This window comes from Polyodon spathula, chromosome 5, assembly GCF_017654505.1.
Source record: "Polyodon spathula isolate WHYD16114869_AA chromosome 5, ASM1765450v1, whole genome shotgun sequence".
Lineage (NCBI taxonomy): Eukaryota > Metazoa > Chordata > Actinopteri > Acipenseriformes > Polyodontidae > Polyodon > Polyodon spathula.
The window spans coordinates 32534770-32556528 of record NC_054538.1 but is presented as its reverse complement, the minus strand read 5'-3'; the positions used below and the strand labels follow the sequence as shown (position 1 = coordinate 32556528).

The following is a 21759-nucleotide window of genomic DNA, read 5'->3' as shown; positions in this document are numbered from 1 at the left end:
TTATTATTATTATTATGTCAAACCAGAACTAACTACCAATTTATTGCTGATACTCTCCTTTTATGAAGTGCTAACTACACAAACGCGTGTACTGTGTTGGTCCGTTTGTCTTCTTCGACTGTGGGCAGCAGGATCCGTTTTTGTTGCTCTGCTAATGAATGAAATCCACTTTGCCCTCCTGTCTGGCTCAGACAGGACAGCAGTTCTTCTTTTCTGTTGATGCACCTAACAGCATAACACACATCTGCCATTGTAAAATCGAAAGTTTAACGGACGCGGTTAATTAAATGGTCATTGCCCGCCAATGCTTTTTGGCCGGCAGTATCGCGTCATCACACAAAATACATATAGGTGCATTCTGGGAGTTGCAGTGTATTAATGCAGCAGAGAACTAAAGCAACTTAGTTACATGCAACCAAGTCGCTTATGTGTGGAAGTTCAACCAGTTGGTTGAAGTAGAGCCGGACTATTCTCCAAGCAACCTCCTGAGCGACTTATGTAGACATAACGATTACGTGGCAATTCACAAACTATGATTGGTTCTTATAGTGCTGACTGGACGGCTTGCATATCCTGTCAGAAAGAAGCATTAATTTGAAAAGTGTTGGCGGTAAAAATTATACGGTTTCATACAGCTTTTTCGTAGCTATGTTTTATCGTTAGGGAATACGGCATTTAAAATAATGCCACATTCCCGTTTCCCACAGGCAGGCGCGTGGGAAGGACGGACGCGAACCCGGGAGCTTTCGCACAAAAGCATAGCGCCGATACCGCTGTACAAAAAAATTAGCTTCTTTGCAAGGAGCGTATATCGGACTTATGTCTTCGTATGTGATTATGTCACCTACCAGCCCTGCTGCTGCTGCCTTCCCCCCCCACCAGGATGCTGCTTCAGCTGCAGTGAAGGCAGTGTGGCTCTGTAGCTGTGAGGGGCTTAGCTCGGAGCAGCAGTTAATCTGCGGGAACTGTTGCTAGAGTACAAAAATACCAAAGCAACCAGTCTTGAGGGAGCAGGCCGTACTCATATAGTACAAAACACCATCGAAATGGGACGAAGCATCTATCAAGTTGGCCTGGCAGGAGACTACGGAAAAGATGCTCAGCGAAATGTGGGAGGCTGGGTTCATCGAGCCGTCCGACAGCCCGCAGGCTGCGTCGATCGATATGGTCCCCTAGAAGGACGGAAACTGGAGGTTCTGTGTGGCTGCATGAAGTGACCAGCAAGGACTCTTACCCCCTTTCCTGCATCAATGAGTCTGGACTTGGTGGCTGGCTCAGCTTGGTTTAGCTCACTGGAATTAAAAAAGCAGCTACTGGCAGGTCAAACTCACCCCTGCAGCCAGGCCAAAGGCCAAAGCAAGGCCTTCTCCACCGGCTGGGGTCTGTGGCAGTTTCGAGTCATGCCATTCAGACTGTGTGATGCGCCTGCTACCTTTGAGCGGCTGATGAAGAAGGCGCTGAATGGAATTTCACCACAGCACTGCCTGGTGTACTTGAATGACCTACTGGTACAAGGGCCAATGTTCCCCAAGGCTCTATGCTCACTGCGGGAGGTGTTGCAGCGAGTGCAGGTTGGACAAATGCAGATTCATGCAACAGGAGATCTCATTCCTGGGACTCCGAGTAGGAGGAGAAGGCATCCGAATTGAGCCCGACAAGATCAGCGTTGTCCAGGACTGGCCTGTTCCCGCCTACCAACACCAGCTGTTAAAAGGCCAATGCACCTATCTTTTTTTCTTCTTCTCTTTTTTGCAATGTCCAATAAAATTCCAAAAATAAACTGGCAAGTCTGCTAACCTTTAAACGTGTTAGATTTCATGTTTTGTTTAAATTGTCTACATTTGTCCTGTTTTTTTTATTGAATTGTTATTGAATGCATGATTGACAGCTGTTAGATTTTGTCTTAATATTTTTTTATGCTATTGTGGAAAGTAAAGAGTATGGTTCTATCCTAAAATGTACATATGCTATTAATCCTCCATTCATGGATACCGTGTTTCCTGTGTTGTTTTATAACGTTTCTTGTTTATTTATACATTGTATACAGTTTGCTTCCAAATGTGTTTATTTTTTAAAGGTTTTCTGTTGTTTGTTTGTTTGTTACAGAATATTTTTTCAATAGTGTTATCCATCAGTAATTTTCATCATAATAATATTCAGCGTGCTTTACATCCAATACATTGTGTAGATACTTTTTTTCAATTAGTAAATTCAAAATTGTGGATTTGAACAGTGTTGTAGTTGCCTTATTCTAATGTAGACTTTATGATAAAATTGTAGATAAGTATAGATGTTTGCATTAAAATTATTGTATTTGTTTTCATGTGTGGAATACATTGGAGGTTCATGGAAAGCGTGTCAGGTAACAGGTGGTTAATATGCAGGCAATTATTGTTGCCATGGAAGGGCGTCACTATGACAGATTTGTGTGTGCAGTCTGTGATGATGTTGTGAGGGGTGTGGAATCGAGAGCACCCAGCAAACGGGCACTGCACTTACCGATTGCTGTTACCCTGGAGCTCGCTGTACGTAACACGCACCAAACAGAATACAAACCCACAGCAACAATCGGATCGGATCTTAAAAATTTCAACCAGCAGCATCTATGTTTCATCGTTGCGGCGGATACCCAAACAAGAATGTAATAGGTGAATTCGATTAAGGTATGATACTAGTTTGGAGCGACATGTTTATAAACACGAAGGTGTAATTGTATTCACTAGGTGCTAATATGGGTGAAGAAGCGAGATTTAGGACAAAGGAATCATGAAATTGCTTATCCAATTTAAATAAGAATAATGTAACTTTACCGTGAGAAAAAAATGTTAATTTGTGCTTGAACTAGACGAGAAGTGTTTGTTTTTTTAGAGGAGCGTCAATATAAAGAAACGCCAAATTGTAATGGCTGTTTCAAAAGAACACTGAGCGATGTTGTATAATTTGTTTGCTTGTGTTTGATCATTCACGTTTTTAGTCAAATATGTCTATAGTGACATTTTACAGTGAGACAAAAAAGTAACCACGTCGTATCCTCAGTGTGTTATATTCATTTTGATGTTCAGTGAAACAAACGTGGCCAGCAGCGTTCTTAAATCCCTTTAAAACAGAGCCTGGTTTAAGTACATGTTTCCAGGCCTGTGGGTAAACAAAACGCCTGCCGCTGGTAGTAAAATGCTATCGTCTCTGCATTTGATGGCCAGTGAGTCAAAGGGGTCCCGTCTTTTGATAACTGATAACAAACACAAAGTAATATATTATTTAATTGTTGATATGAATTACTAAGATAATACAATAAATCCAAGTACCTTGAATAATAATTTTAATTTCTCTGTAGTAATTGCTCAAACGAGTTACTATAATATTACGATTTACATATATAACAGTAACTTGACACTGCGTGATGATTTACTGAACAGTAGCTCTTCTGGACCTCTTGGTTTGTGAAATGTACATGAAAGGAAACTAATTAAAGTTTAAATACTGGCCGAGCTTGCTTTTGGTTGAACACATCAAATCACTGGAATCTCTCTGAAGCTGGGTCTTTATGGTTAAGGAGATGTCTCATTTAAATCCACCAGTTGATTGGTTCACACATAAAAGCATTACAGAATTTGCCTCAGTTAACACTGGGTAACTTTGCATGAAGCAAACATGGCATCCCTGGAGTGCAGGGTGAGTTATGCAATCAGGAGTTCTCAGATTTGAATCCTAGTAACACAGAGTTGCCAATCTTGGTTGGTGACTCACAGTGAAGTGCTGCATTGACAGTTATGTTGTTGTGGGTTGAGGATGAAAATTGTCTGGAGGTGCATGTGCTTAACCCAATCAATTAAATTCAAGAAAACAAAATCAACAAATAAATGTACCACTAGGTGGCGCTATAGCGCTTTTATAGAAAACAACATAAGGAGATTTAATTGAACAAAAATAGTTGTGTTTTTTGTTTTCCTCATGTAATTCTTATTGTTATTCATTTAGTCATTATTATTGTACATTATATGAGTACAATGTGTTCAAACTGAAGGCAAATCCTTTTTTTCTGCATATATTTGTACAGTACATTTAAAACAACAAATATTGTGCTGTATATCTTTTCATGATCTGATGCTGGGATAACATGGTTTGTAGATATATCAAAGAGAAGCATCAAATCAAGTTGAGAGTTAAAGTACTTCTGCATTTACAGTATGTCAACTTGTCGAGCTTTGTAAGTGGACCAGAATGCATGTCTTTGATGGGAATAAATTAGTACACACTGTGAGGCACTTGTAAATGACAGACTTAAGTCCTTGTTGTTTAAATTAAATACATTGAAAAACAGCTCGGTTCATTTTAAAAATACTATTTTCTTGGAGGCGGAATATGTGATTGAATGTGAAAATGGGAATCCTTGTTGGTTTTTATTTTATTTGATATTGTGAGCTGCGCAAAGCAACCTAATTGGAATCCAGCACAAATTTAGCAAGTGTGCAGCTTATTTATGAAGTACCCATTTCAGTTAATATCATTAGAACAAAATGGAGGAAGTTTTGGTGGGGGAAAAAAATGCAAAAAACAAAATGCATGTATTTTATTCAGTGAATCTTTTTGTAAACTTGCTGTGTTTGTATTGAAAAAAGTGAGTATTTGGATACGGCCTATGTTAGACATAAAAAGAAAATGAGAACATATTACTGTAAAAAAAAAAATAGAATTAAAAAAACAGAGGCAACAGCTTAATCATTGAAAAAAGCTTAAAGAACAGTGTATAATACTTAACGTAGTAGACTATGAAAAGTAATTAACCTTATTTTCCCCTACAAAAACAGTCATAGAGCTCAAATGATTGAAATCCCCTTCCCACAATAATTTCAAACATGGGACAAGTAAAACTAATTTTTTTTGAGTGACTTTGGTGTGCACTGCTCTTTGGCCTTTTCTTTTTTGTTGGTGGTTTCTGTTTTCTTGGATGGTCATATACTGTACATGGTATACATCCCCTCTTACAGTATACCACATTTATTACCTTCAAATTGTATTTGATAAAGCGAGAACTTCATCTCGAAACACTGTAGTCGCTCACCCATGAACATCTTCTTCTTCAACTTGTTGCTGTTTTCATCCAGGTTTTCATCCTGTTTAAGTAAAGGTTAAAAAATAAATAAATAACAAAACTCCAGCCCATCCCTGAGAATCCATTTTGGTTGCTAAGTTACAGGTTATCAGAAACTGAATGAGTTTGACAGAAACAACTCAGAACGTCTTTCCGGTTTCTGGCAGAAAACTTGAAATAAAACTAGTGAGATGTAGTTTGAATACTAATTCCAGGCTGTAGGGCACAACATTCTGGTACTTTGTTTGGTCAACTGTGGACTTCTATGTCAGCTGGCTGGCCTATGTGGTTTTGCATTGCATTAAAGACTGCTTGTTTTATTTTACTATCAAGCTGGATATAAAGGTCTGGATTGACACTTTACCAATTCTACCAGCAAACCTAACATATCACGTATACTGTGTAGTTATTTTGAATCGCCGATACCGATACAGACACATCAAACAGTGTTTAATCAGAGAAACATTATAAATGACCTGCAGTCATAATACAGTACTTTTGATTCTCTTTCTTTTCAGCATAGAAACATCTGTGTCTATTCCATGGGGTTATGTATAAGGTATTGCTTCACGACTTTACTATCAGATGTACAGATAAAAAGTTTTTCTACTTGTCTTTTCAAGAGTGCTCATTTAAGGAGGCTCCTGAGTGGTGCATCTAGCAAAGGTGCTCCACGTGGAGCGCAGGATGCGCCCCATAGCCTGTAGGTCATCGGTTCAAATCCAGGTTATTCCACTGTCGACCATGGATGAGAGCTCCCAAGAGGCGGCGCACAATTGGCCTAGGTCAACCAGTTGTCCTCGGCTCACCGCGCACCAGCAACCCCTGTAGACTGGCTATGCGCCTGCAGGCTTGCCTGTAAGCTTCCCAGAGCTGCATTGGCCTGAGGTGGCCGCATGGTCAGTCTGCAGAATGAAAAAAGCGGTCGGTTGACGGTACACATTTCAGAGGACATTGTGTATTTGTCTTCGCCGCTCCCAGTTCAGCACAGGGGTGGTAGCGGTGAGCTGAGCCTAAAATAATACAATTGGCCATTTCAAATTGGGAGAAAAATGGGGTAAAATGTAATATTTTTTAGATACTGTCGGCTGTACCTACCAAGGACAAAACAGTCAAGTTTGTACCCCAAAATGTATTCAATTGGAAATCTCCTGTATTATTGCTGTGAGCTACCGACAGCACCAGACTTGAGCAACTCCCTATAGAGTTGAAATAAAATATCTTAAACCTAATTCATTGAGCAAGAATTGTTTTAGAAGAACAAAAACATAAAAATAAAAAATAAACTGTTGGTTCCACGAATTTGTTCAAAAAAAAGACAAATATGGGGCTTAACATCAGCTTGCTACAAGACTTGCATAACATAGTTCCAGAAAGTTCAAAATTTCAAAATGAATAGTTCAAGTAAATTTAAGTGCAGTGTCAAAATAAATCAAAATGTAAATATAATAGTACAGTACTGTAACTTCCATTAGTAAGTGTAAACCACTGACAAACTGTACTTGAATGGATTTGTAGTAAAAATTAACAGCATAAAGTCAAGTTCCTACATCTGTATAATCTATTTTATTTTGGCTTATCAAGTTCCCAAACACTTCAAGAACATATCTTTGCTTTACTTAACAGGTGCAGCTGCATTGGCTTTTACAAATTTGTTGTGTTAATTTTCATTTTTAAAAGAAAAGTATTAAACAGGGCTGCTTGCATCAATTAAATAAGAAAACAATAAACTAAACAGTGCACCATCTAATAACCAGTAAACAAAACATCTTAGTGTTGCATACGGTGCAGTCCAATTGCATTCAGCGTCCAACTGTACAAATACATTAATTGTTGTTTTGTTAACGATAACCATACACATATTTTACAAGTGTACCACTATGTTGCACTGACTTGTAGAACAAGTAACAGTGTGTATTAAAGTCATTACCCCATTCAAACAAAATGTTTTCTACGTCAGGTCATCAACACTTTCCTCTATCAGCTCGTTTTTCTTTTGCCGTATTTTTTTTTCTTTGTTTCGTCTCTAGTCACGTACTGTTTTTTTAGCATTGCGGTTGCCATGCATTTCGGCAAATTCAACAACATGCCATTTCAGACCTGTTGTGTAGCATTTTTTTTTTTTTTTTTGTCTGACTGTCCTACTTTATCCAGTCTCAGTCACCTACATTATTATAGCATTGCAGTTACAATGAGCGGAAGACTTGATAAGTTTACTAACCAACAGCCTTTTGCTACGGATCACAGGGATGGGTTTAGTCTGATTGTTGACAAATCAATGGCTTGGGAGGGTGGGAATAGGGAAATTCAAGAAGGTGGACAGCTATTGTGTTAACAGTGAAGCAGTGTAGCTGTGATGTTTTCATATTCTGAAGACTGATAACTTTAACAGCTATTTTTACACGCATGTGGGTCGAGAGAAGGTCAGACAAGAGTCTGAAAACTTGCGTTTAACATTCAAAATGACTGAGAGTAACTAATTAAAACTTAATTAGAACAGTGGTTTTGTGTTTCTACCCAGCAGCATGACCTGAATGCCGTAGATCCTGAAGAAAGAATCGGGTTGTTGACAGTTAAGTTTGTGTGAGCCATAGCCGTGGCTGTAGTAATCCCATTGTGGGACCAGTACAGTAATATAATACTAGATGCACTGGTGTATTAGTCACTCCCCCTTTTTAGGGCCCTGCAAAAATGCCTAGAGAATCAACTTATACAGTGGTTTTTACGGTATGTCACTGACATACAGTTGATATGTGATCATAAATCATTGCTTTCTGTTGATGCCTACTGCACTGAACTCATGATTCTGATTGACATAAGACCTCTGTAATTTTTCCCAGAGGATTTATCTGTCAAGTCTAAGGAAAAAGCAATGTTATCAATAATCAGTTTACAGGTGCAAAAATTATTTTATTTGAACTCAAGATTTCGGTAGCCTTACACTAGGTGCTACTGGCTTTGTCTGACTTTAGAGGGTTTTGTTGATCTGGCTTGTATTTTTTCTTTATAAATATGAATAACACAGAAACGGAAGGTTCTGTAAATTATTATAATAATAATAATAATAATATATATATATTTTTTTTAATAACACCTTTTTAAGTTACGTTTTTAGGGATTCAGTTAAATATGGTATTTTAGACTGTTAAGACCGCCAATGACAGTCAAGAAGAGTTTAATTTATGTAAAACTTTAAAGAAAACGAAATATTCAAATTTTATGTGAGGGAGAAGTCCTTTTCATTGTCCTTTTTTCTTCTTCTTTTGTTTCATATTAAAGGCAGCACACAGCCAGCATGGATTCCCCAAGATCGATCCAGTTGCATGACAACCGAGAAAAAGAAAGGAGCCTGCACTCTCACAGGAGTACAGACCGAGACAGTGAAGCCTCTTATAAGACCAAACACGACAACGACCAGGTGAAGCCGGTTAGCAAGAGCACTGTGGGAGACAGGGGGAGGACTAGAACCCGGGAACGCGATGACAACTCGCATTACGACAGGAACAGTGGTTCTTATTATTTAGACAATTATGATCACGACTCCTATGAATCTGATCATTCCCGTTCACAATCCAGAACTCCCAGCCCCAGGAGGACAGAGCACACAAAACAAATCTCCAGCAGCCCAGCTCGCAAACAAGGTAACTGCTTCTCCAGCCGCATCCCGTGTTTCAGGTTTCAGTTCTCCAGGCTACCACAGCAAGTCCTAGAGGTATACTATGTAGTCAGAAGAATGCACGCTATCTTCTTGGGTTCCAGAAACGTACCTGTCGTTTTTCTTTTCATTGTTAATATCCTGACAACTTTTTACATTTACAACTTTAAAGTTATTTTCAAAATATTTGCTCTAGTATACTGATAGTGTAAGGATTATTGCCCACATTGTCAAACAGGTAACACAGCAATAACGATCTATGATGTGGTATAAAACAGAAAGGCCAGAGCACTTTTTATTTATTTATTTTTTAAATCACTCTTCCTGTAGTGATTTAGAGGACAGATCTTAAACCCCAGTGCACTAAAGCTTCCATTTTGAAAATAGTTTTGAAACAGACTTTAAAGTTGTAAGTGTAAAAAGTTGTCAGGATGTTAACAATGAAAAGAAAAATCACAGGTACGTTATTTAAACAGTTGTAGCAACACGTGTATGGCAAGCCATTGGGGCCATAAACATATAGAACCAAAGCATAGAAATTTTGGCAACGCATTGTGAAGGTGACCAAAGAGAACTGTTATTTATCAATGTGTAAAGAAGATTGTGATTAGAATACGCATCTTAAAAACAATGGTAACTGCCAAAAGGGCCATAATGTTCAAACCCAACATGTAATGAAATTAATGCTACGTGTAGCATAAAGAGTCAGTGGAGGGAATAGTATCGTTTAGGGGGCATAATGAGTCACGCTACAGCCAATCAAGGCTTTTTTTTTACTTTGTAGGTAGATAAGGTCACAAACCCTTCTTGGCCTCATTGGCCTCATGCATCAAATAAACCTAATTCACAAATTAATACATATTGCAACCTAAATAATGTTTATTATTTAATAGCTCATTACTAAAATGATTTAAAAACACATACACGACATAATGGAGACCAAAAGCAGAGGCAGGGAGATGCGCCCTTAAATTCGGTTTCATTTTTGTTCGCCAACCACCCTAATAGCGGTACGTTCAGTCTGCACTCCAAACAAACATGGGACAAGTAAATCTGTGGAATCATAAAATCAGGAACATATTGTTATATTATATATTATTATATATTATTATTTATACCAGGTGCTCAGCTTCTCCAAAATCAATCAATGTACTCATATGGGAGCTACGAACAGGAGAGCATTAACGTGTAATTAGTGCCAAGAAAACATTGTTCCAAAATAAACGTGCTTAAGAGATCAAATCAAAAAGACAACATTAAATAAAAAGTGAATGTAATGTAATACAATAATTAAATCAAACGTGCCTATTTAAATTAACGTGAGCAACACGGCTACATTACAAATTCAATTTCATACAATGATATATTAAATGATGTTATTTATGATGTTAAAGTAATAGTTATAAATAAAAACCCATGCAAGACACAGTAAACATTTAAACATGTAAACATTTGTGTTTTATTAATAATAATAATAATAATAATAATAATAATCTTAACCTGCCTTCCTGACTTGTTTGAATAGAATTGTAAATATTAACAGTTAAGATGCATATACATACATGCACACACACACATATATTGTCTGCATGTAAGGTCAATCATCTTACTCTGTGAGCAGGTCATTGTTTTGAGCATTTATTATGCAGTCCGATAAGGGCAGTCAGGATTGGCTGTGGCTGAAATTCCACAATGCATTGTGGGCAAGGTTTTACGTGATTTAAAAACTATACACTGATTGACCATGTGCCAGCGTGTTGACTTTTTGAATACCATGGTAGATGGAAAGCTGTGCCCTTTATTGAGCTGGAGTGCAAATCTAAGTTTTATTAAAACATTATTTTAGCTTTTTACAACCAAATAACATTAAAATGTTTTATACTTAAATATAACACTTCAGGGAACTAGATTTCTGACAAGATATTGGAAACTATAGCTTCTGGAGTATTTTGCTAACTTTATTTTTGCGTTGCATGTTCATTTTAAGAAACACTTTTAATAAAATCTTGCTAGCTAGATGGGTAGATACATGTGGCAAATCGAGGGATGTATTAATCTCCCAAAATTGAATCGCTGTCATTCTAATTTGGTTTAGCAACCTACAGTGCTTGGATTAGGGGTGCAACGCTTCATTGACTCTTTCTTCACATGATATGTCATTGTAATAGAAGTACAGGTATGTATCGTTCTTTAAATGATTCATTTTTCTAAAGAACATTACGTCTTCTTCAGTGGAACACAGGTTCTGCACATGTACCCAGTCTTAAAGTGATTACTTTAGGTGAGATTTTTCTTTATAAGAACTGTTGCTATGTCTTTTAAATATTTAATAGTATTGTGATCATTAGCATCAAATGCCACCTCAGGCTACTGCCTCAACCAAAGTAGTATTTTTATGCTAAGCCATACTCCAGGGCTACAGAGTTTGATATGCTAGAAATGAGAAATGTTAAATAGCCATTTGCATTTCATATGCAAATGGAGCTTTTTTTAATGTTTCATGAGGTTTTAATAAGCAAATATGGTAATTTTCAAATAATTATTCTATATATTAAAATGATAAAATAAACCATATTAATATAGACTGTTCCTTTTGAAACTAGGCAGTATGAAATGTGCTCTATACAGTAGACTGGTCTGAAAATTGCATCTGTGTAACGGTTGTTTTAAACCCAGTTTGTAGATGATGTCTCCTGGATAGAATGCACTTTTTTAAAATAAAAAATAAATGTCTTAAAACAAATAATGTGTAAATAGATTAATATTGGTGATCATTATAATCCAATTTAAAATAGTGTTGCAGCATATGACAAGGATACATCAAACTATGTAATTCATTTTCTGGTTCCTACCTGTAGATGGCACAGTTTTCACATGGTTATGAAGAGTAGCATACAGTAAATGGTTGACACGAAATGTTCAAACAATTACCCAACATATACAGTACCAGTCAAAGGTTTGAGTACACTTGCTGGAAACTAGGTTTTTTTCATAATTGACAATGTTTTACATCATATACGTTTCTGTAAATACTTGAAAATGAAAACACATGTTACAATCTACAAAATAAAACATAAGGAGTATCAAAGCAATGTTCAAGAAAATTGAAAATTGTCTCTAAATCTTGGATTCCTCAAAATAGCCACCCTTTGCCTTAATAACAGCCTCACAAACACGAGGCATTTGGTTAACAAGTTTCAGCAGGAAATCACCCGACATGTCTTCCCAGCTCTTCTGCAGCAATTCCCAGAGATATAGGACACATGTGGGTACCTTTGCTTTGACTCTTCTGTCCAATATGTGCTATACAAGTTCTGTGGGATTGAGGTCTGGAGAATGAAGGACTGCCCAACTAGTCATAATCCTGATGGAATGGCATGAATCTGAAGTACGCTATGATAGCCATGCTGGTTGAGCTTGCCATGGACTTGATAAAGATCACCAACTCTTTGACACCAGCAAAGCAACCGCAGACCATGACACTGCCTCCTCCATGCTTGACAGTGGGAACCACACATGCAGAACTCATGCGCTCACCCTCTCTGCGTCTTACAAACACTTGGCGGTTGGACCCAGATATTTCAAATTTGGACTCATCGGTCCATAAGACCGACTTCCACTCCTCAAACGTCCAGTTTCTGTGTTTTTTGGCCCAGGCAAGTCTCTTCCTCTTATACTGCACTCTTAACCATGGTTTCTTTGCAGTAATTCTTCCAGTTAGGCTAGCTTCACGCAATCTCCTCTGAACAGTTGATGTTCAAACATCTGTACTTCTAGTAGCATTTAGCTGAGCTTGTATTTCAGGGGCAGTTAATCACCGGTTTCGCAGACTTGTGACTCGAATGAACTTGTTCTCTGATTCTGAGGTCACCCTTGGCCTGCCTGACCTTGTTCGGTCCTCATGAGTGCCAGTTTCTTCAAATCGTTTGATGTTCTTGGCCACAGCAGTTACAGACACTTGCAAAGTTCTTGTGATTTGTATTAAAGATTGACCTTCATTTCTTAAAGTAATTACAGACTGTCTTTGCTTAGCTGAGCATATTTTGCCATTTTCTGCTCCCTTACATTCAGGAATGTCAAACTTGTGCCTATGCTATCTATATTTACAGTAATCATGGACCCTCACCTGTTAACAATAATTTGTGACAAAAGGTTAGTTAGGTAACATGCTAGTTAACTAAGAGAATATCTAACAAAGACACTTTTATACTTAGGCCAGTGTTCTAACACCGTGTTACACACATTTCAAACTTTTAACTCACTTGGGCTTCAGACTGAAATCCCCTTGCTTTGGGTGACCATTTAATTGAAATTGACAAGATTTCCATGTTCATTTAAAAATTAAATTTTTGAATGCAATTCACTTATGATTACCATCTTATATAAGTACACGTATCATATAATGAAATATTAAGTGTTTATAGAGAAGTTTATACAGTTAAAAGCATAGATAATCATGAAATACCTGGTTTCAAGCAGGTGTACTCAAACTTTTGACTAGTAATGTATACTAACAAGAGAAAGCAAGGGAAAGACAATTTTACAAAAAATTGGTTTGGGAATTAAGTTTTAAAAATGCAACAAACTAAGGGTGCAAGTGATTGTGCCTCAACAGAACTATGAAAAGGGTGCATGTAATTATAACCTGAAAGCAGCAGTTAATTTACTTTTCGAATGGTATAAAAACAAGAAATGTCATATAAACACTGGTTTTAATCATTTACAAAAATACATAAAATGAATATAGGAAAGTAAAACGGAGTTATTGCTTTATTGAAATAGAAACACAGCTCAACCTATAGGTACAAAGTCAATCTATATAGGAACATTCCACACCAATTCTACATTTATCTAAAGTAGCACATTTTCCATCAAGGTAAAATCAACAAGTTAACATTATCTTTTTTTTAAGCAGCTAGCTAATTACTTCGGAAGAGGACTAGGGCCATGCGAGAGAAAAATAAAAACTAGAAATTTTGATTTTAAAACTGGAAATTTCAACATTCTACTCATGAGCTGGGTCTGAGAAACAGTCGGAACGCTTGCTGACAGCACTGCTGTCTGAAACCTCAAATTCACCACCGTTGGGTTTTAATAAAGTAAAAAATAAAAAAATAAACAGGATTTTCTGGTATACATTTATTTATTTTTAGGCAATGTACAGTCTTTAATTAAGGGTGTTTTATCAATAAAGAGCATCTTGCTACATAATAATTGATAATTTTTATACTGCATAGAAAAATGTCTTCATAAAATACATACAAGTTTGGAGCAATGCAAATGACATATCTATTATTATAATATATAATATAGACACAGGTGTCATTCCTATATGAAGAACATGTTGTCCAAGGTAATTGCACAAGTTTTATATAGTATGTCCACATATATCTTACTTTACTGAAACCCGATGGTTGAGGCTTCAGACAGCAAGAGTTTCAAGTTCTGCCTGTTCCGCCTTTTCCCCAGACTCGGCTCATATCGCGAAATTTCAGGTTTTCATTTTTTTCATGTAAGGCCCTACGGCTCTAACTCAAATTTCAATACACTCCTGGGTGTATAATTTGTGGCTAATTAGCTTAAATAGCCCTATTGTATTATATTGAGTTTAATAGTAATACATTAAATTACATTTACGTTTTGGCATTTTGTTTTCTTTTTTTTTTTACTCACTAAGTAGGCTGTTTATTGACATTTATTCTGATAAATTTTACTACTAAGTAAATCAAATATTGATATATATATTACTTAATATAGTATATATATATATATATATATATATATATATATATATATATATATATATATATTGCCAGTTTTAAGCTAAAGGGCTAACGCAACACCAGACAAATTTATTTATATATTTGCTCACTTCATTCACCCAGCTTGCTTCGCTTGTGGTGTGCATTACTCAATTAATCAAATGCGTCAATGGGCGTGGGCTTGGATGTTAAAGGGCTATGCACAGCGACGCGAACGACTCAAGCGAGCGAATAAAAAAGATATAAATCAGTGGTGTACAACTCAGGTCATGGAGGGCCGGTGTCCCTCCTGGTTTTTGTTCTCACCATACCCTAAATTGGTTAATTTGACCAATTAAGTTTCTAATAAGGTCCAATAAAGTACTTTAGGGTGCAGTTGGAATAAAAACCTGCAGGGACACCGGCCCTCCAGGACCGAGCTGTGCACCACTGATTTATATCTTTTTTTATTCGCTCGCTTGAGTCGTTCGCGTCGCTGTGCATAGCCCTTTAACATCCAAGCCCACGCCCATTGACGCATTTGATTTGGCATTGCACGCTGCAGAGCTGCGCTTCCACGCCGACTTTTAAGAATGTGTTTGTTAACATTTATGTTTTTAGCTAAATCTGGACTTTTGTGGTTTAAATCTAGGAAGAAATACACTATTTACATTAAATCCGATTTACATTAAGCACTAATCGTCAACGGCTCATTTGAAAGGTAAGAACTTGGACTAATTAGCTGTCATTTATGTATTTATTTTAAAATGTTCTATCCTTTTAAAAGAAAATGTACAGAAGTGCCCCTTTAGTCATAGTCACGCCCCCACTTACTGACTCTCCGCGAACCCCACTTTGCTCACCACTGGCTTAACCTGGTGAATTTAGATGCTTGCAACCTCTAACTGCTCTGCCTGGTGTTGGTGCTAAATCCTGCCTGAACAGAACAGCTACAAAATGACTGTATTACACACAATCATAGATTTATATTGAATATGAACAAAATGAAAACGTGTTAATCACTTTATAAGTCTTCTTGATTACCCTACCTCAGTTTTTCCCAACCTTTTATAATGCAGGGACCACCTTGGTGTTTGGATTTTTCCCACGGATCACTTGCCACGCATTTTTTTCACGACAGCATTTTGAAACTAATTTGTATGTGTATATGTATAAGTACATATTCCTGGGCTTGAATCTTCGCTTCCAGTTCATCAAGGAATGTTGTCATTACGCATTGAATGTTGCTGATGACAAAGTTCCTGTTTCTTTTGTTCAAAATTTTAATTTTAGTTTATTTATCTATTTTTTCATTCAGAATGCTCTCAATTTTGCAGAATTAAGAGTTTTGTTTGACAACCGTTGCCTCGTGGAGCAAATTTACAGATCCATTTCTAACACAACTTATTGCACTCACACTGTACACATTATTTCCAGAAATAATGTTAAGCAAATTTGCTTGTGAGATAGTAAACCCATGTGATAACATGGAGCTGAAATCGATCATTCACACTATGGTACGGTTCACAAGTCAAGCAACAAATATAGCCTCTTTTTGTTTCACATTAACTTGTGTTGCTGTATGCAGCTAACCTCTCCAAAAATGTATAATATGGAAATAGGGATATTCCCATATCTCTGGCAACACTAGGACATACATTATATTGTTTCAAATTCTTTGAGGGCAGTGTTTGGTATTGCATCAAGGGAGCTGTAATACAGTCGGATATCCATTACCCAGTTACACATCACTCGCGTTGTACCGCCCTTGTATTAAGAATAAAATCAATCCCCATTTTATATATATATAGCCTGGGCGTCGCCGGTTCGAGTCTAAGCTATCCCACTGCCAACCGTGGATGGGAGCTCCCAGGGGGTGGCACAATTGGCAGATCCCCACCCGGGGTTGGGGAGAGAGCTTAGGTCGGCCAGGGTGGCCTTAGCTCGCCACGCACCAGTGATCCCTGTAGTATGGCCTGGTGCCTGCAGGCTTGCCTGTAAGCTGCCCAGAGCTGCGCTGCGATGGTGTAGCTCAGCTCACCACTACCACCCCCGTGCTGACTTGGGGGCGGCGAAGACGAACACACGCTGTCCTCCAAAGTGTGTGCCATCAGCCAACCACTTCTTTTCACACTGCAGACCCACCATGAAGCCACCTCAGAGTTACAGGGTACTGTACTGTTCTTTCATTTTGTATTTTGAATATGGATGAGTATTTATTGGATTTCAAACAAATATTTGATTTTGAAGAGAGAACAAGACCTGGAATAGTATTTAGAGATTGGACTAATCCTCTTGACATGTACAGTGAAGAAGAATTTTGTCAACGATATCGTTTTACAAAATATGCAGTCCAGGGACTGGTGGAGGAGAATTCTGGAAACATACAACATCTAAGAAATAGGAATAAAGCAGTTTCCCCACTGCATCGAGTACTTATAACATTAAGGTTTTTTACAACTGGAAATTTAGAAAATTTGAAATTTGAAGTATCTACAAGGAGTAAGTGAGGCATCAGCCTGCAGAATTGTGCATAGGGTTGCCAAGGCAATTTTCAGCCCTCCCTTCCAGGTAATAAAGCTCCCAAGAGAGGAAGATCTACCTCCTGTGAAAATGCTGTTCCACAGAGCTGCTGGCTTTCCTGAGATAGTAGGGTGCTTTGACTGCACACATGTTAAAATATTCTGCCCCAGTCTTCCTGAAACAGAACTATGCAGCAACAGAAAGGGGTATTTCTCTGTGCATGTGCAGCTAGTTGGTGGCCCAGATATGAAAGTACTTGATATTGTTGCCAGATGGCCAGGATCCACTCATGACTCTAGGATATGGCAAAACAGCTCCCTATACTGGAGATTTGAAGCTGGTGAAATTGCTGGAGTTCGACTTGGGGACAATGGGTATGCCTGTACCCCATTCTTATCACTCCCCTTCTAAACCCACAGAGCAGAGCTGAATATCGCTACAATGTAACACAGTGTAAGACAAGATCAGTGATAGAGAAGTTGTTCGGAATATTGAAAAGAAGATTTGCCTGCCTTGGAAATTGTTTTAAGATTCATAAATAATAATGTACATAATAATTGTGGTAGTTGTAGTTCTGCACAGCATGTCAAAACTAGCAGGAGAAGAGGAGTGGGAAGAAGAGAAACTCCAGGAAGCTGATGAGGATGTTCATGTATGTGCAGTTTTCAGTAGTGTCAGTGCCTACTGGATCCTGAACAGTTCATTGGTCTTGAACTATAACCCCCCCCCCCCCAAAAAAAAAAAAAAAAAAAAAACCACACACACACAATTTGTATAATCTTAGCTGTTTTAAAATGTGTTAATAAAGATTACACTTGTAATTGTGTTCAGGTATTTCAATAAAGAAAAAAAAAAAACTGACAGTGATTCTGGAGATGAGCATGCTGTTATTTCTTCCTGCCTCATATCGCTATCTGGTACCTCTTTAATATAGGCAAAGTTTTGGGGTGTAATCTCTTTAATTGTGAGTGACGGGATAGCTCTGTCTTTCTACAGGTCTGCCTCCAGTTCTGTTTTTTCTCTCTGCTTTCTTTTGGTATTTCTTTTTTGTCTTTTGCTTCAGTTCGTTCTATGCAACCTGTAGCTGTTTTACCGACCTTGTAACCCTCTCCTCCACATTAAACTGCTTCTCTATTTCTGCCTGTGCTTTTTTCTTTCTCTGTTCATTTCCCACGTCATGGTGTCTGTCCTCTGTAGTCTCTTTAAACTGCCTGATAATTTCTACAAGAAGATTTTTTTCAAAATCTCTGTAATTTTTCTCCCTCTGTCTTTTTGTTGCTGTTTCCATATAAGTAGATAAAAATAAATGTAGGTTGCCATGGTTAGTGTAATTCTATTTATTTATCCAAATTTGTTTTTGGCATGTTGTTATTTTAATTTTATAGGCTTTGTATGTTACAAAAAGCTTGAAAATAAGATGGATTTATGTTTTGTTGTCGTTACCTACATTGCAAAGTTGTGTTTAAGATGTTTCCTCTTTATTACATGTGTAATCTCACAATCGTCAACAGTCAATAAACACTACTTCAGATTACAATATAAAAAAAAAAAACAAAGATACTGTTTACGAAGTATAAATCTAAATGCTAGAAATTGAGTAGGCTACAATGTGTCAATATTATTAATTATTACTGCCTTGCGCATCTCTGTCCGGAACTCTGGCATTAAGAGACAGGTGGGAAAGAAAGGATATTCACGGCAAGTACTTTGAAATATATGATTTTAATAAGTTTCACATTCATTTTTTTAGTTTACATTTACTTATTAACCTTCATACAATTCCATATCCAACCCCCTGTGGACTGGGTTATTGGCAGATATGGGAAATAGTCAGATTTGCAAACTTCTATAGAAAAATCATTTGCACATCCATAAATAGGTTAGTGAACAAAAACAACACGCAAGCTGATTTAATCATGGTAACGTAAATGATATTAATTAGGCTAGAAATACACAGTGTTGCTCTGCGGTTTGCTATAAGCTTTCTCCATGCAAATATATATATATATATATATATATATATATATATATATATATATATATATATATATATACACACACACACACACACAAATATATATATATATATATACACACACACATACAAAACAAACGGTAAATGTAGAGTAACCTGCAACTGATGGCTTCTTTCTTTAGCTCTGGAAGTCCCTGCCTCCCTAGTTCTGCTTTCTTAATATCTCTGTCACGTTACTTTGCGCTCTTTCTTGATATTGCCAGCAGCTGATAAGCAGCTTGGTTTGTTCCTGTAAGCATTGCTTGCTTTGTTTAATTCAAATGCATTTAAAAGCTACAACACCACCCTGCCAATATCTCAAAGCGTGCACTCCATCATAATAACACATTGCACAAAAAAAAAAGCTTTCTCGTCTGGTGTATTGAAACGTCACTGCTACACACAGCTGACTGACATACGCAGACAGCCCGCCTCTCTTAAAGGGGAATATATTCATACTGTCTGAAGTGAACCCACCTACTGTATCAACTGTGTTGGAAAGCCTTGTTAGAACATGGATCGGGTAAGGGCGCAGTGAAGTGTGTTTATCATGTTTACCAAATCACAGGCCCAGAATGACACTTCATTATGATTGTGTTCACATGCTCACAAGCTCTTTGTGTTGCTTAGAACTGCATAAGCGAGTTTTGGGAGCTGTTTGCGGACCACTTGGAGTCCGTGGACAACAGGTTGGGAACCACTACTGTACCTTGTTTTATTTTATTTTATATTTTATTTTGCTTTCGCTGCAGGTGCCATAAACTAAAAGTGGTTGTTTACGTTATTTTGTCAAAGGGGATTTAGAGTGTGTCGCGCTACATCAAGTGGCTAAAAGCCTAACCTTTTAAAGATTTTTAGCAAAATGTTGAGACACCGGGACCTTTGATGGAAAACAGGGATGTCTGGTCACAATGTACAAGAAGTAAAACAGGGTTTTTTGTGATACATTTTGTATCTTTGTACATTTAACGTATTAAAAGGTATCACCAAAAAAACGTATTAACTTATATTAACATATATATAAAATTTTATATGTACAAATGTTTCAATACAAAGTAATTTGTAAAAGGCCACTTTCCTTGTCTTTTCCAAATTTGGTAAACCATATCTAAGTTAATTTCCAAATCAATTTAGTAAACTGTTTTGACAGTAATACTCCTCTATCCAAAAGTCTCTTTTGGTACCAAATTTATGAATTCCCCCCCCATTCAAAATAAATGTATTCTGACCCCATATATATTAAAATGGATAAATATATGGATTTGTTAATACAGATTATTCCTTCAACCCTCATGTATTGTCATTTACAATGTCCTTCACTTGTTTTCTCCATTATAGAGCTATATTAGTAGATTACAAGATACAGTTTCTTTAAGAACATATATTAGATCTAAGACTTTGTATAATTCCCTGCAAGTGCAATAACATGCAAATAACAGCACCACTAGTCTTGCTGCTGTTTTATAATAACAGATGCTCTAAGGACTAATACAAAAGGCGCTGAGCCAGTTTTTACATCCTTGCTAGGATAGCTGGCTATTTTTAGAAGTCTGACCTAATTTCTCACTGAAACAAATCTGGGGATCCAGTGGTAGTGTAATGCATCTGTATGCATGCGGGTGCATAATGAATGCAAAAAGTACCATTAATTTAATATTGATTTGAGAAGCTCGGTAGAGCTCAAGTTCCTGACCCTCTAACAACAACTACGTGCATTATGGTTCTACTAACGTGACACATTGTTATTTGTACAGATATTACATTTCTTTGATTTAAATTGCATTTGCTCTTCTTGTTTTAATGGTAGCCACACTTCCCTAATAACCTTAACTGTTGTGATTTGAGTTCATGCTGCACTGCATATTCTGTTACAAATGTTCCTTATCTTGTTGACTTTTCAGCCAGTGATATCCCAGCTTTTCAGATATATATATATATATATTATATATCTATATATATATATATATATACACACACACACACACACACACAGTGCCTTGCAAAAGTATTCAGACCCCTGACCAATTCTCTCATATTACCGAATTACAAATGGTACACTGAAATTTCGTTCTGTTTGATATTTTATTTTTAAACACTGAAACTCAGAATCAATTAAAGTAAGGTGACATTGGTTTTATGTTGGGAAATATTTTTAAGAAAAATAAAAAAACTGAAATATCTTGCTTGCATAAGTATTCAACCCCTGTGCTGTGAAAGCTCCCAGTTTGCGCCGATGAAAGAAATTGCCCTAACGAGGACACAATTACCTTACCATTGGCCTCCACCTGTGAACCATTAAAGTTGCTGTCACATTTTCTGGATAAAAACCCCACTGTTGAAGGATCATTGGTAAGGCTGTGAATCTGAAGGAAAATGAAGACCAAAGAGCATTCTACAGAAGTTAGAGATAAAGTAATACAAATGCATAGGATTAGGGAAAGGGTACAAAATAATATCCAAGTGTTTGGATATCCCAGTGAGCACAGTTGGATCAATAATCAGGAAGTGGAAGCTGCATCACACCACCTAGGCACTGCAAAGAAAAGGCCGTCCCTCAAAACTCAGCGCTCAAACAAGAAGGAGACTTGTGAGTGAAGCCACAGAGAGGCCAACAATCACTTTGAAGGAGCTACAGAGTTCAGTGGCGGGGAGTGGAGTAATGGTGCACCAGTCAACCATATCAAGAGCTCTGCATAACACTGGTCTGTATGGGAGGGTGGCAAGAAAGAAGCCG

General features: G+C 37.3%; 1 protein-coding gene across 3 annotated transcripts in view; it reads left to right on the top strand.

The window, feature by feature from the left end:
- Nucleotides 1-2467: 2467 nt before the first annotated feature.
- The window catches only part of LOC121315855 (lebercilin-like), a 31490-nt gene continuing 12198 nt past the window's right edge, over nucleotides 2468-21759 (top strand). For 2 of the 3 annotated variants that reach the window (XM_041250355.1, XM_041250354.1), the window contains exons 1-2: nucleotides 2468-2663; nucleotides 8372-8733. In XM_041250355.1, coding sequence (XP_041106289.1) covers nucleotides 8388-8733 — 346 coding nt within the window. In that variant the 5' untranslated portion in view covers nucleotides 2468-2663; nucleotides 8372-8387. Of the gene's footprint in view, nucleotides 2664-8371; nucleotides 8734-21759 lie in introns of those variants that run through there. The other variant, XM_041250356.1, reaches the window with a different exon arrangement.